The following is a 14472-nucleotide window of genomic DNA, read 5'->3' as shown; positions in this document are numbered from 1 at the left end:
ACTCTACAATCTTACAGAATCTGATTGAAATAAATAGATTGCAATTAGTTAGACAAACCTAGATAAAATAAAGATCCTGTCTAGCTCAGAAGAACAAGGAAAAAAGCCAATCTGAACAGTATTACAGTATTACCTATCCTTCTCCCCACTCCCTTTCTGTAAGGGACAAGCGAGGGAGAAATTCACAGCACTACTCCCTGGTGAGTCCTCCCACCAGTTCAATCCTTTCAGTGACAGTGGAAGTCATTAGTACATTTCCTGTTGAGGACTACGATGTAGCCTAGTAAAGAAAGACTTGAATTTATTGTATCAAGAAGCTAAAGGCTGAGGCCAACATTAAGTGCCTACACCATTCTCCACATCTATTACAAAATACTTCCTGAAAATCTTATACCTTTCTCCTAATGTACAGAAATGGAACACTAGAAGAGGAAGAACACAAGAAAATATTGCTTTGTACATTCAAAAAGAGGCCCTGAGGTGTTCAAGAAACATTTAGATGTTGTGATGAGGGACGTGGTTTAATGGGGAAATATTGGTGATGGGTGGATGATTGGACTGGATGATCTTGGAGGTCTTTTCCAACCTTGGTGACTCTGTGATTCTATGATTCTATGATTCCTTCAATAGTTAATGAAACAAACAAACAAAAAACCAACAACCACCAAAAACAAAACAAACAAAAACAAACAAGCAAGCAACAATAACAACAAGTAATCTAGATATTTGAAATTTTGGCCTGAAATTTGCTTACCTCACTGACCATGAAATAGGTATGAAACAAACCATTCACGATAAACTGTGAATGCATAGTACACAATTTTTACCTTAACGAGATACATAAGACCACAGCTTCTGAATCAAACCTATGATATGCCTCTAAGTTATTTTCTCATGGACAGTGGGTGAGAGGATGTCATTCCTCTGTTTAATCAGGAGTTAAAGCCTGTACAGTAATTCCTTATTTTCACAATATTCCTTCTGACAAAGATAACAACCGTAAGAATGGTTCCCAGCTGGCTAAACCTGACATACAGGTTTTGTTAATAAAAAAATGCATGACTTAATTAATGAAACGGATCTATTAAGACTGTCCCCCAATCTACTACAGTGGCCCCACCTACAGCTGAACTTCATATGACCTATCTTATGCAAAAAGTATTGTAATAACTTGCACAGGAAGTTGTGATAGAGGAAAGGTTGCTATGAAGAAAAACTATGACTCAGAGATGCATACAATGCCCCTGCAGGAGAAAGCTTAGTATTTCCACTTTTACTCAATGTTTTCTTTTACAATGAATAAATAATTGAAACGATTTTGTTAAGCTGTGTAAAATTATTTCATCAGGAGTAATTACGTTTGATCTATTAGCACCTGATACTATCTATTGTCTAAATTGCCTGCATTCAATCCACGAATAAAGTCAACAGTATTAACGTCCATTATTGAAGCATTAGTTGAGCAAAAATCATTTTGAAGTATTTTACATTATTGTAACCTTCCTTCTGGGTAATGTTTGGAAGAATTATCATTCTTCTCAACCTTTTTTCAGAGGCGTGTTTTAAGATTAGTTTGCAAACTCAGGATCTTTAAACTCACAGTTTACCTGTTATGTTCTGGCAAGCATAAATCTGCAGCAATCTACTCATTTTACATGCTTCTCTGTTCCTGTCTAGCTGTCCCACACTAAATGGCTATCCAAATTCAACTCCATCAACTTTGGCAGGCTCAACACCTTCTTTGCTAAACCAGTTTTTTTTTTTTTCCCTTAATCATAAAGAGCTGCAGTGTTACAAACAGAAAGAAGGAACTCTGCAACACTTCTAAAGCAAAGTTATGTATGTATATTCATTGATTTCACCAAAAAGATCCTTAAATGTGAAATAACACAACTGTATTCACCTATCTAGAAAGCAGATATATTTTTTCTGTCTTGCAGCATCATCATTTCAAAGGATTTCAAATACTTTCTGCCTTTTAGTAGAGGAAATATTATGAACTATTTGAGATCACATTCTCACTCGAAGCAATGAATGCCACAGTCTTCTCCAGAATAAAAAGCTACTTTCTCTCCTTGGAATAGTAACTTTACAGTAATTTAGAGGAAGCAGGAGAAACAGTTGGTCATTAAACATTAAATGTATTAATGAGGCACTCACAGTATATCGTTTGTCTGGAAAAGGCAGATCTGTACTTGCATTTTAGAAGGACTGCTGGAATACAATAGCTACTGTGATAAATTTAGGTTTCCCTCACTTAACTTTTAGCAGAATCTAATAAAGAAAACTTAAATCGATGTATTTTCCAAAAATGTATGAGTAGCACTATTCACATCTTACAGCTAGGGTAACCGAGAGGCAAAGAAAAAACATTCTAAAAGAGGCCCTTCATTTTCACTACCCAAAAGGAGACCTTTAGGATTTACTATTTATGGGTTTCAGGACCTGCAGCTCCAGATAAAAACAATGCTAAATCCCAAAACTCAAAACAGAATCCCCCCAAAAAACTTTGGCAGCATGTAAAAATCACCCACTACTCCAGACTCATGTCACTCTGGACGTCCTGCTCAGTTCCTGGAATTCTCAGGCCTGAGTATTTATGCACATGGAGCACTCTGAGGCATTTTCTCATTACCTTGTATTTGGAAAAAGCTCCTGTAGGGCTCAGAAAAATGATCCGAAAGTGTTCACAGGCTATGTGGGACGTTGGTTTGCTTAATACAAGGGTTCATATGATTCCCTGGAGTACAGGGAAAAGTGACCAATAAGATGTATGGTTCCCAGGAGATATGAGGGCTGCTCCAAAAGTAATGCCTCCTACTTTATTTTGTTGGTCCACAATGTCAGAGGTGGTGGTATGGCAGTAGAGGTTGAACCTTTCCACCATTACATTTTGTTGTTGTCATGTGACAGATAGCAGCGGAGGGGCAACCTGACAAAATGGCATCAGACAAGAAGCAAAGGTGTGCCACTGAATTCCTCCATGCAGAAGACATGGCACCTGTTGTCATTCACTGATACTTGCTGAAGATTTTCGGAGACCAAACAATGGATGTGAGTGCACTGTGGTGATTGGGTGGTGCATTTCAGCTGTGGTGACAGTGGCATGAAAACCAAGCCATGTTCCATACAGCCGTTAAGATTTTTATGAGTGTGGCATGCAGGCTCTTGTTCATTGCTGGTGAAAATCCACAATTAATGGTAGTGACTATGTTAAAAAACAGTAATTTATAGCTCAGAATTTGCTCTATCCATCAATATCCATCAGTGTTATTGTGCTCTTTGTATCTGCTGCAATTTCTATGGACATAAATAGGAGGTATTGCTTTTGGAGTGACCTATGTAGAAATGAGAGACAATTTCTACACAGGAAAATTAACTGTCTTCTCCCAGTGCACTATGAATCTCTTCTTTTTAGTTTCCTTTCCTAGTTCTTCAGGATCTATCAAACCTCAAAAAAAAATTTTTTTTTTTTTGATGAAGGCTTTGTGCACCTCCTTATCCTGAAGATCTGACTTGTTTAAGTGGTTAAGTCAACTCTGTAAATTTTAGGAGGCACAATCAAATAATAAGAGAAAGTATCAGAAGCGTGCCAGAACACAAAATATTGCAAGAAAGTCCAGGGTAAATATATCTGTTTTTAAGGAACTCCAGAAAGAGAGACATCAAGAGAAAGAGCTTTTAGTACGTCCTTTTGTCTTCTGTGACCTACAGAAAACGACAGGAAAAACAACCTCTTACTTTTGTCTGGAAAAAAAAAAAGTTCATACAAATTTCGAAGAAGAAAAAACTATGCCTACAACTGTATGTTTTCCAGCAAGAAAATGATTCAGTTCAGATGCTATTTCTAAGTATGTATATGATGGGATTGTTTTGACAGGCAAAAGCTTTGGAAAACACATGGCAAGTACTTTACAATAAATGGGAAAAAAAATAGCAGCCCGATAAAATAATCAGAATCCAAAATCTGCTGTATGCTTACAGAAAACAGTAACACTTTGCCTGTAGTTATGACAAGAAAAAAAAATCACTGGTTGTTAATGCTGAAGCAGAGAAAAACCTTCAGACTATGGGAATGCAAAATGGAGTATGACATTCTCCAAGTAACTGTGTGTGTCTGGGGGTAGAACTTCAGTCACCAGCCCCATCAAGTACTGACAAAAGGAATGTGAGAACTGTTCCCAAGGTGAAAGAAGACAGGCTGAACAATCTGACTAATGGGATCACACTGAAGCTAATGAGATCACTGAGACTTGCTTTGCTTCCGTTGGTGTATGTAAAAACTGACCTCCCCCCCCCAAAAAAAAATCTTTTAGCCATTAGTGGGCTAAATCTTGAGGGGTTTTTGAGAGATTGGGAAAATAAGTGTATCTTCAGATTTTCACGTAGAAAGAGTCTATGAGGGAAGAGCACTTTAAGTTCCGAAGTTTACAAATGGTGAGAGGGGTCTTTATTGGAGAGAGAGGAAAAAAAAAAGAAACAGAAGGCTTGGACTTGTTAATACCTTATTGAACAGACATTTATTGCTACTGCCCTGACATACATATGCAGAGGTTACAGACACTCTGCATTTGCACAAGCCCCCAGTTGCTCTCTCTCATAACCCTGCTGCAGACAATAGAAAAAACCCGACTGCACTGAAGCACCAAACCATCCATGGCACATTCATAATTTACAAGCACTGACAAGACTCAGGGATGCTGTAAATAATATTACTGACTTCTAGAAGCAGTAGAAAATTTGCTTAATGAATTAGTATCTTGGTTATGGCATGCTGAAGGTATCCTGGAGACAATGCTAGACCAGCTCACAAGGTTTTAAAAATAAAATAGAACAGGTCCAAATGGCCAACCATTGGTGGTGTCATTTAATCCAGTAAGTGACTGGCAATCCAAGGTAGCACTCGCAGGTCCCTTCCCAGCTTCCTAAAGGCAAACTCAGGTGCCTGAGCTTATGTATTCTACACCAAAAATTTTGGCCCCACTATTTAATACGCAGATCTGCTGGGAGGCCTCTTGTAACTGGATTTTTTTTTAAAGCCTTATATTATTGAATAGATACTGGCCCAAGTCCAATCTACAACTGCAAATCCAAAGAAACAGCTCAGAGCAAACCAGCAGCCTTATTAGCTTTTAAAGATTTCATTTTCAAGAACTCAAGACCCTTTATTGACTAATGAAAGGTTGGGTCCCCAAGCCCGCAGACTGATGTTGCTTGGAACATATTTTAATCATTTTGGAGTGCTAGCAGCCATCTGTCTAAAGAGCTTTCATTGCAGAAATGCACTCTGAACTGCAGCTTCTTCTGACTCCAAACCCTTTCTGAAAGCCAAACGGAACCCACAGGCAATGCAACTTCGAGATACAATTCAAGGCCTTGTGATGTGATAAGACTGCTTTTATTATTTAGCACATCATTCAGTTTAATGATACCACAGATAACAGATACACTAAAAAGATACTATTGTCATCTCCTATCTTGTAACAGTAAAATCCAACTGTGAGCTCTCTTTGTTTCTACCCGACACTTCTTTCTTTCTATGTTACTTTCAAAGAACAAAATGAAGGTAAATGAAATAAAAAAGTTTTTTTTAATTTTTATTTTTTCCCTGCCTCAAGCACCAAAACAAATACCTAATAACTAAATGATTAAAAAAAATCACATACAAGCACTCTTTATTTTTTCACTACTTTTCTCCTTTGTTTTGAAAAAAATATACAGAAGGGAAGCAAACATATCCCAAATAACTTACTGTATTTACAGTATTGTCTTTTGGCTTTTGGGCAGATAATATTTTCACACAGTAGTCTAGTCTGGCCAGCACTGAATACAAATTTACATGGAAAGAGAGAGATCCTCTACAGTTACAGCTTTCATGATAGCCTTTGCAAACATTTTGCACAGTTACCCTAATTATTTCTTATACAAATTCTTAAAACAATTTGGGCACCTCATAGCCTACTCTGTGGTGACCAATTTTTTCATACTGGTGTCACCAGTTGCCACAGATACATGCTGTGAACTCCACAAGCTCAGAAGCAAAAATGTCAAGCATAAAACAAAAATCTTGAAATTGTCAGAGCCAAGAAATTGTTTTCAAATACGAAAGCAGCATTCCTAAGAACTGCATAAAAATGCCTCTCCTGAAAACAGAATAGACACAGAGGTAGGTTCCGTGCGGCAGTCCATGACTTCATTTGATTTAATTATGAGCAGTGCCATTGGTTTGCACCTTGAGATTACAGGACATGCTGAGATTAGATTCTTTTACTCCCTTAGGACACAAGTCACCAGGTACCAAAAGAACATGGTGTTACCACATACTGCAATACTGTATGTCTCACTTCAGTAGCCCTAGTACTAGTTTTATTCACTGTGCCCTCAGGCTTCATAGGGGCTTTGTTTCAGTTAGTGGAGTGAAGAATGGGAAATTAAGAAACAAAGTCCCTATCAAGCCTGAGGGTGCAGTGAAAAAAATTTCTTTGTGATCCCCAAACATGCTTTCAAACCCACTGCAACTTAAAAAGTAAGTTCAATTATGTTAGCTAAAGGCAGCAAAGTTTTCAACTGCAGATGGGAGAGCAGAGCCTATGTGCTCACTGCCTGGGATTTTTCAGACTGCAGTATGACAAGACGTTGTCCTTCAACAGTTTATAGTCTCTCACCTGTTAGTGCTTGCTGCTGCTTCTGTGTCACTGTTAACTACCACATCTGTGTTGCCAGTGAATACACTTCTGGGTGGTCATGTCCAATCTGCATCATTGGTATAATACAGGTGAAGGCAAGATAAAATCAAGATATGAAGTGTCTCCAGTTGGGAAGGAAATGTAAAGTCACTTGGAAGCTGACTGTATGCTTGGCCTAACTTCCTCCTTGCCCCTGTGTTGCTCTTTTTGCCTAGCTCACAGCCCCTCTGTCAGGAGACAGTGATGCTGCATCACTGCATACATATGTTCTTGATAGTGGTGGAAAAAGCTATCAGTGTGTTCTGGGCCAGTTTTCCTTCCTCTCAAGACAGTCTGAACTGCAGCTTTGAATTGAAAAGCATTATGGATATACTGTATTTTATTCAAATATTTCAAAGGCTTAGAATTGTGCAAATCACAGCAGAGCCATTTCTTCACTGGAAAACTGACTGAAATCATCAAGTCCATCCCTATTCCTACAATTAAAAATGACAACCATCACACCTGTGCTGGAAGAATTATCTGTACTGGAGGAGCAACACAGCATTATGTAATTTTGGACACAATATTAAAAGCCTTCTATTTCCAAAGCACAGACCCCTGTCTCATTAGTTAGCAAAGCAGCTTGTGGATGGAGTGTAAAAACTGGACACCTTCTAGGGAGAATAAAACCTCTAACTTTCAACAAACAAACAAACAAACAAACAACAACAACAAAAACAAAACAAAAAAAAAACCCAGCTGAATAGAAACAATATCTTGCTCTCAGCTTCTCAGCATTGCAGGTGAGCAGTCCTGTAGCTTACATTCTGCAACAGGCAGAGAGAGCACTTCTTTTCACACCTGAATTCTGACTTGTTTCCTAAATGAAGTTTTCCACTGACTCAACTGGGAGCAGGGCTAAGCCCAAGAAGTAATGTTATGTCTAGCACTGCCTAAAAATTTTTCATGTGGAAAGTCTTCTCAACAAACAAATGTTTTTCTATTGGAAGAGGTAAATTCCAGTGAAAAAAATATGTTGGCTTCCTGTGGCAAATTTCTGAGAGAAAGTTTTCCTTTCACCTTCAGACTTCAACTTCAAATGCTATTTTGTTTCAGTTCTTCAACAGAAGAGAACTGAACCGGAACACAAGTCAAAATGATCTTTTTTTCCCACTGAATTGAAATTTTAGCATAAAAACATGTCATGTGAAAAATCAACAGAAAATTAATGGCATTTAAAGTCCTTCTGACAATGTTATGACTTTATTTCTAAATACCATATTTATAACAAAAGAAATTCCCTTTAATACACCATTTGCAGGGCAAGCTAAATTCTCTTTGTTGTAGTTTTAGATTTTTTTCTAAACTTCTCATGGGAAAATTTGTCTTCCAAACAGCTCTGACTACATATACTTTTCTGTATTTCTTGCTTTAAAGAAGGCTCTTTTTTTTTTTTTTTTAAAATATCGTGTCTGTTTTCTTTCTCTGGCTTTAAAATAAGAGCATTGATAGACTATACATATCTAAAAGTATGACAGAAAATGGTAATACTTTGTTTTGTACAAATAAAGCAGCTGAAGAAATTAGGGAGTTGGACTAGATGGTCTTTAAAGGTCCCTTCCAACCTGAACCGTTCTGTGATTCTGATTAGTGATGTGATTCATCAATATTCACCCGGTGTTTAAATTGCACAATCAGAACATTTAGCCTCCAGTCACACACCCTTTCTATCAAGGAAAAGATTTCACCATCCTACAAATGCTCTGTGTACATTTTGAACATTCTTTTTCAAGTATATACTTGAAAAGAAGTATATACTTCTGATTAACACAGAATTGATATTAACCTCACTGAGCTCAATACCCTAATTTTTACAAGTATGTCTACAGTAGTATATTTTGTATTAACAGTTAGCTCCAAACTATCAGCTGGTTGCTTGCAGATAGTTATTCCACAGCCTTTAAATCTTCCTTCCAGCAATTCCACTTTATTAAGTTTTAACAAATTTGAAAAACAATTCCTAGAAACTGCTAGTTATGCACTTATTCCAAAAAGCACAGAATGAAATTACACTTCTTTTACTTTTCAGCTCACTGCGAAACCAAGAAGGTAGAGCAGAAAACCACAGAGAACCCAGGTGAAACAGAGGGGGAAGAGAATCAGCCTGAACAAGAAGAGCTGCTAACAGAAAATCAGCCGCGCGGTGCATGCAGAGTCACAGGACCATGGCAGCGTCCACTGGCAAGGAATTCCTTTCTGTCAAGCAAATCTGTGCTCTTAGAGAACAGCAGAAAGTTGTCTAAAGAAGTCTATCATAGCAAAACTGACAAGGTAATTGTTCTTTCAGTTCAAGTTACCCCACAGAAGTAGATAGGAAGAAGTCTGTGCAAGTCTGGTGAAATACACCATAATCCAGTGTGCAGTGCTTCTAGCTTTAATGTTTTTGGCACAACATGGGGCTGATCAGTCCACAAAAAATTTAAAAACCTGGAGAAAGTTTGCCAGTATAACACACCCACTGACAGAAGCAGTAGCAGACTCAGCCCAGGGCACAATACGAGTTAAAACTGCATTAGAGAGCATGTAAAGCACTTCAGTCCATACTCATGCTGCCCACATTCCTCCTCAGATTTGCTGCTTAGTGTTTCCTATTGGCAAAGCGCCTCTGAAGGCCAAGAGCCAGCCAGTGGAAAAATAAGGCGCAAAGTTTTCATTAAATGTAGGTCAGACCAATCCATGCCTGAGTCAACAGCAGCATAAGGCAAAGCGAATGCTTGACGTCCACTCCAGGCTGCAGGGATGGCATGGGCTAACTTGTTCCACCCGCAGTGGTCATCTGTGGCAGTGCAGTGCTTCCTCTCCTTCTCCATTTTTATAAATCATGAAAGCTGAGAAGGAAATTATTTTTCCATGCTGCAACGTTTTTTCCCAGTGATGGGAAAATCTTCAAAATCATGTCAGGGAAAAAACAGAAACTCTCAAAACTTTTCTGTGTGTGCGCGCGTGTGTGTGTGTCTGAATGAATGAGAGAGCATGCTGATGGCTAAAATATTCCATTGGGAGGCAAAAAAAGAAAAACACCATCCTTCCAAACAGGCTCAGACACTGCTCTACTTTTTCACTGCCTGCCACATAGGTGCTGTAAAGACCAAGCTTATGATCCATGCTGGAGTCTCTCTTTACCATTCCTCTATTGGGCAAATGGTCAAGTGTTAAATGGAGTATACACGAGGATCTGGTCTGCCACACTTCCAAGGAACTGCTTATCTACTGATTATTAAAGTCAGACTCTCTGGCAATCATTGCTAGAAAATGAAGCAACTACAGATGGAAAGAATAACCAATTGCAGGCTAGAGAACATGAAGTCTGAGGACGAGATGAAGGGAAGAGGACAATAAACCCAATAAAATGTGAAATACATATGGATAACAAAGCAGGACTCTGTTGTCTGCTAACCTGCACCCATTCAGGTTATAGGCATCTCAGCAGCCCTGGTAACAATTTACATAACTGCTTTGTCAAAGCAGAGCAGCCAACTGATCCACTTTCCTCTCTTCAGTTATCTGATACAGTTTGTGAAACAGCCCTCTAAACTTGGGAGTTTTATTTCCTCTACCACTAACGAGAACTATGACAGCACATGCAATAAGGAGACACAGAAAAAGAAAAAAATAGAGGTTTATGAGTATGATTTTGCTTGACAAAGAACATACCAATCCCAAAGAGCAATACTTTGGGGGCTGCAGCACTCCACTGGAAAGTGGTACAATAACATAGCAGGAACTTGAACCCACAGTTCACACAGTCTAAATTCCAGCTCATAAATACCAGGGTGCTGGCTCCTCTTGCCCCTGCAAGTTGACTAAAATTCTCTGAAAGCCTCACAGGTTGCCTAGAGAAGGTGGGATTTTAACCGGTCTGATAAAAGTAATAAAAGAAAAAAAAAAAGCCAACATTCTCAACCAATTTCAGAACTCAGATTCAATAAACAGGAAGAACACACACACAAAAAAACAAAGCTAAATTGTCATTCAGTGCATATCCAAATCTCCCACAGAAATCAGTGGGACCACGTAGAGAATAAACTAAAAAATATAGCTTGGGTAGTACATGAGTTTGTTTTTTTATACAGTAACAAAAGACAAACAAAAGCTTAGCTTTCCCTTACAGAGACATTGTTTTCTGTATGTTGAGCCATATCACATTGCAGAGAGTCAGGTTTCTTCTCACAAGAAGACATACCACACTGTCCCTCACTGTACAATGCATGCAAGCATCTCATCTCTGGTATAAAGAAATAACCTCTCCTCCTCTTGGAAGTGGGAAATTTGCTTAGCTCAAGATTTACTTTTGAAGATGGATGTCTGAAACTCCTGGATAAATGGAAGTTATTGCTGCACACAGAATACTGCAAACACAACTATCATCATCTCCTCTGATCTCCCCAAAATTCCTCTGTAAAAACAACACTCTTCTTAATGACTACAGCTAGCCACATTATGACGTCTGAATCAACTAACACTGAGACTACAGTGCCAGAATAACACTGAGCAGACAGGTTGAAAAGAGCAGGAAAATGAGTCAACTAATGTAACTGAAAAAATGAGATGAAGACTAGCAATGAAAAGAGCAGTTCTTCGAGGTAAGCTGCAGTGGCAGGTGCTCAAGGTATCCTGCTTCAGCTGCAGTGGAAGAACTGAGATCACTACTCTGAGCTAACTGCTGCAGCCTCACTCATCCCAGTGTGAATGGGTTTCAGTTCATTTGGAGTGGGAAGCTGGGCAGTAGAGCAGCCCCATCTCCTGCTACACATCCTGTAAGCATGAGATAAATCCGGCCTGGATGAATCTCTGAAAAAGAGATGGCAAAACAAAGAGGCTGAAATATTTGTGCAGGGGTCATTTGAAGACTAAATAGGCAGTTGTATTCTGACTTGCCACCACAGTGCCTGTGAAGCTGAATTCTGAATATAAAAGAATGATTACTGGTGTTAGGTAGAATATTTTATAACAGCTTATAACAGACCTTATTACCTGAACAAGAAGACAGTATAATAGTAATTATTATGTCACTAACTATCCATGTGCAGAACCCATGGAAAAGTGCAAAAGAGAGGCTGTGGATGCCCCATCCCTGAAGGCATTCAAGGCCAGGCTGGATGTAGCTCTGGGCAGCCTGGTCTGCTGGTTGGCAACCCTGTCTACAATGGGGGGGGGTTGAAACTAGATGATCTTTGAGGTCCTTTTCAACCCAGGCCATTCTATGATTCTTTGATTCTAAAATGGCATCATTTAAGCACTATAATCCATTAAATTGGCCAGGAATCTATAGAATGGAAATAAATTAAACACGCACCACTGTATTCAGAACTAGAATAGGATACAGCCTTTTTTTTTTTTTCACCAGAAGTGCAGATATTGCCTTGCAAAGCAGCCTTCTTCATTTATTTCTCCTGTTATATGCTGATTTACTACTGTAATTAAAATGAAAATTGAGTTTGTGTTTATATGTCTTTTATCTGAGGAAATCATAAAAACCTCTCAATTCTCTTTCAACTCTATCAATTTCCATCTCTAAAAAGATCAACCCGCACATCAGTTTACGACACACTTTGTGAGAAAAATCTACATACCTCTGCAAAATCAATTGTTTTTTCAACTCTTTGCTTGTGCTACTTAAATCATGAATTCTAGGCTAACTGAAGGAGCCAAAGCACCAGCAGCTTTTGGATTGAAATCTTATTAAATCTCTTCAATAGTTTATAACTTCTAAAAGTGATACAACTGGTTAGGTAGCAAGAACAGCTGCCCATACTGACTGAATGCCTGATTCTGAAAGTATTTATTTCAGATCATACTACTCACTATTACAAGGGATCTCACTGAAGTTTGACTTCTATCTCATTATCGAAAATTGTCACATAATTGTAAAATAAAAAGAGTTTTCTTTCATGCTGGTTATACCTAATCAATTCTAATTACCCTTCTACATGCAACTCCCGAGACTTGCATCTACCCTTAAAACTTCAATTTTTCACAAGACAAATTATGATTTCATTTTAACATTGCGAGTTAGAAAGAAATGCCCATTCAATAGGAAACTTGCTGCAATAAATGTAAGTTTCTTCCTATTGTAACTTCCAACCTGTAGCTATTACTGCATCTTACACATTTCAACAGCAAACTGGAAGAAGCTCTGGGTAAATATTTTTTCCAAAGTTCTTCCTGTCCCTCCTCCCCTGTGAACTTAGACTTGGTAAATATATGGCTTTTAAGTGCTTGATTAAATCACAAATGAAACTCATACCTATCATTGAAATAACTACTCACACTCCTAATAGCATTCCTAAATTCTACCTTACAGCCCTAATTAACTCCTATTGCTGGACATAAGCATTATGTTCTTTAGCAGTTTCACGCAAAGGTGTGTAAACACAAGTGTGCATTTCTTACACAGCTGTGGAGCAAAAAATTACAGTTTTTCTGACCTGAGCAACCCTACATCTGACCCCAACATGAAACCTACAAAAACATACTTCTAAGCAGAGACAGTCCTATATTTATGTTTTGCTCTCTCATCTTTCTTGGCAATTGAGGTTAAATCCAATTCAAAGTCAGAGACATCATTTTGTTCTACTACTTATAATCTGTTCAAATTATTTATCTATGAAAACTCCCAGTCCCAGAGCTTTTGAGTGAAGTATTTTATTTATTTATTTATTTATTTATTAAATTTGGAAAAATATATATGTACTTCCCTCTATAGAAATATAGTCCTCATTCACAGTCATACTGCTGTATCTAATATGTGAAAAAATAATCAGTATGCAACAGCATATGTCTATGCCAGCATTTTATATGTTGGAGAAGTACACTTCTGAAGCATTACTGAAATAGAAGGAAACTGATTATAGAAACGGGTAGTCCATAACTGAAAACTATGCAAATGAAATACTTATGATGACATTCAAACAACAGAAATATGTGAGAAAGTGGCAGTGGGATTAACACTCCCACACAATTCAAAACTGATTATTTGGATATAGCCTCTTTCGGTCACTGATGATTATGATTTGCATTAATCCCCAGCTTAAAGAGCATTGTGGTGAAACAATTACCCTAGTAAGCTAGAAACTCTATACAGTTCCTAACTGTTATGCAAATTTTCATTTCTGATAAGCATTTTCAGGTTACATTCCAGAAAATTCAACTTTCCTTTTGAGACATGACATAGGAACAATATAGGAGGAGTAAACAGAAGTGCTGAACTTGCCCAACTTTACTATGAGCCAACTTCCTCTCCCTTCTCTATCTGAATTAGATTCCTCCACCTTTTCTTTTCCCTCATTTTTATTTGTCATTCTCTTCAAAGAAGATTGTAATAGTTCTGGGACCTGGTCTCTCTTTAAAAAAAGTCAGAATTCATATGAAAATCAGTATTTCATGATGTATTCCCTCAAAGTTCATTTTCATTTTAACTTTGGTTTGGATCTTGCAAATCCTGCTCCTATTTTTCTCAAAACTTCTCTTCAAGCTAGCAGTCTTCTACTTCATTAGCCCAGGTTACTCTGAACTTGGTATCAAGTCCATTGTTGGAAATGACCAACATATGAAACAGAGAATAAGTTTTCACTCATTTGAGATGGCCTGAGAAAATACATTGCTTTGCTATTTATGGTTTTTGTGACCAATCCCGTATTGGTCTGATATGGTTTTTCACATACATGCCATATATTCTTATCTTCATCTGTCTTACTTGGTATGGGAACTACTCAGTGACTCCCTAAGGACAGTGACAAGAGAG

General features: G+C 38.0%; 1 protein-coding gene across 8 annotated transcripts in view; it reads right to left on the bottom strand.

The window, feature by feature from the left end:
• Nucleotides 1–14472, bottom strand: part of MIPOL1 (mirror-image polydactyly 1) — a 180551-nt gene that overhangs the window by 33496 nt on the left and 132583 nt on the right. Inside the window, exon 11 of one of the 8 annotated variants that reach the window (XM_090141341.1) lies at nucleotides 6497–6753. The exons of the other annotated variants lie outside the window; for them this stretch is intronic. Within the exon in view, the coding sequence (XP_089997467.1) occupies nucleotides 6699–6753 (55 nt within the window). The 3' untranslated portion in view covers nucleotides 6497–6698. Of the gene's footprint in view, nucleotides 1–6496; nucleotides 6754–14472 lie in introns of those variants that run through there. 8 annotated transcript variants of the gene reach the window in all.

The sequence above is a fragment of the Phasianus colchicus genome, chromosome 5 (genome assembly GCF_987193195.1).
Source record: "Phasianus colchicus chromosome 5, bPhaCol1.hap1.1, whole genome shotgun sequence".
NCBI classification, from domain to species: Eukaryota; Metazoa; Chordata; class Aves; order Galliformes; family Phasianidae; genus Phasianus; species Phasianus colchicus.
This window is presented reverse-complemented; position numbering and strand designations above follow the sequence as displayed.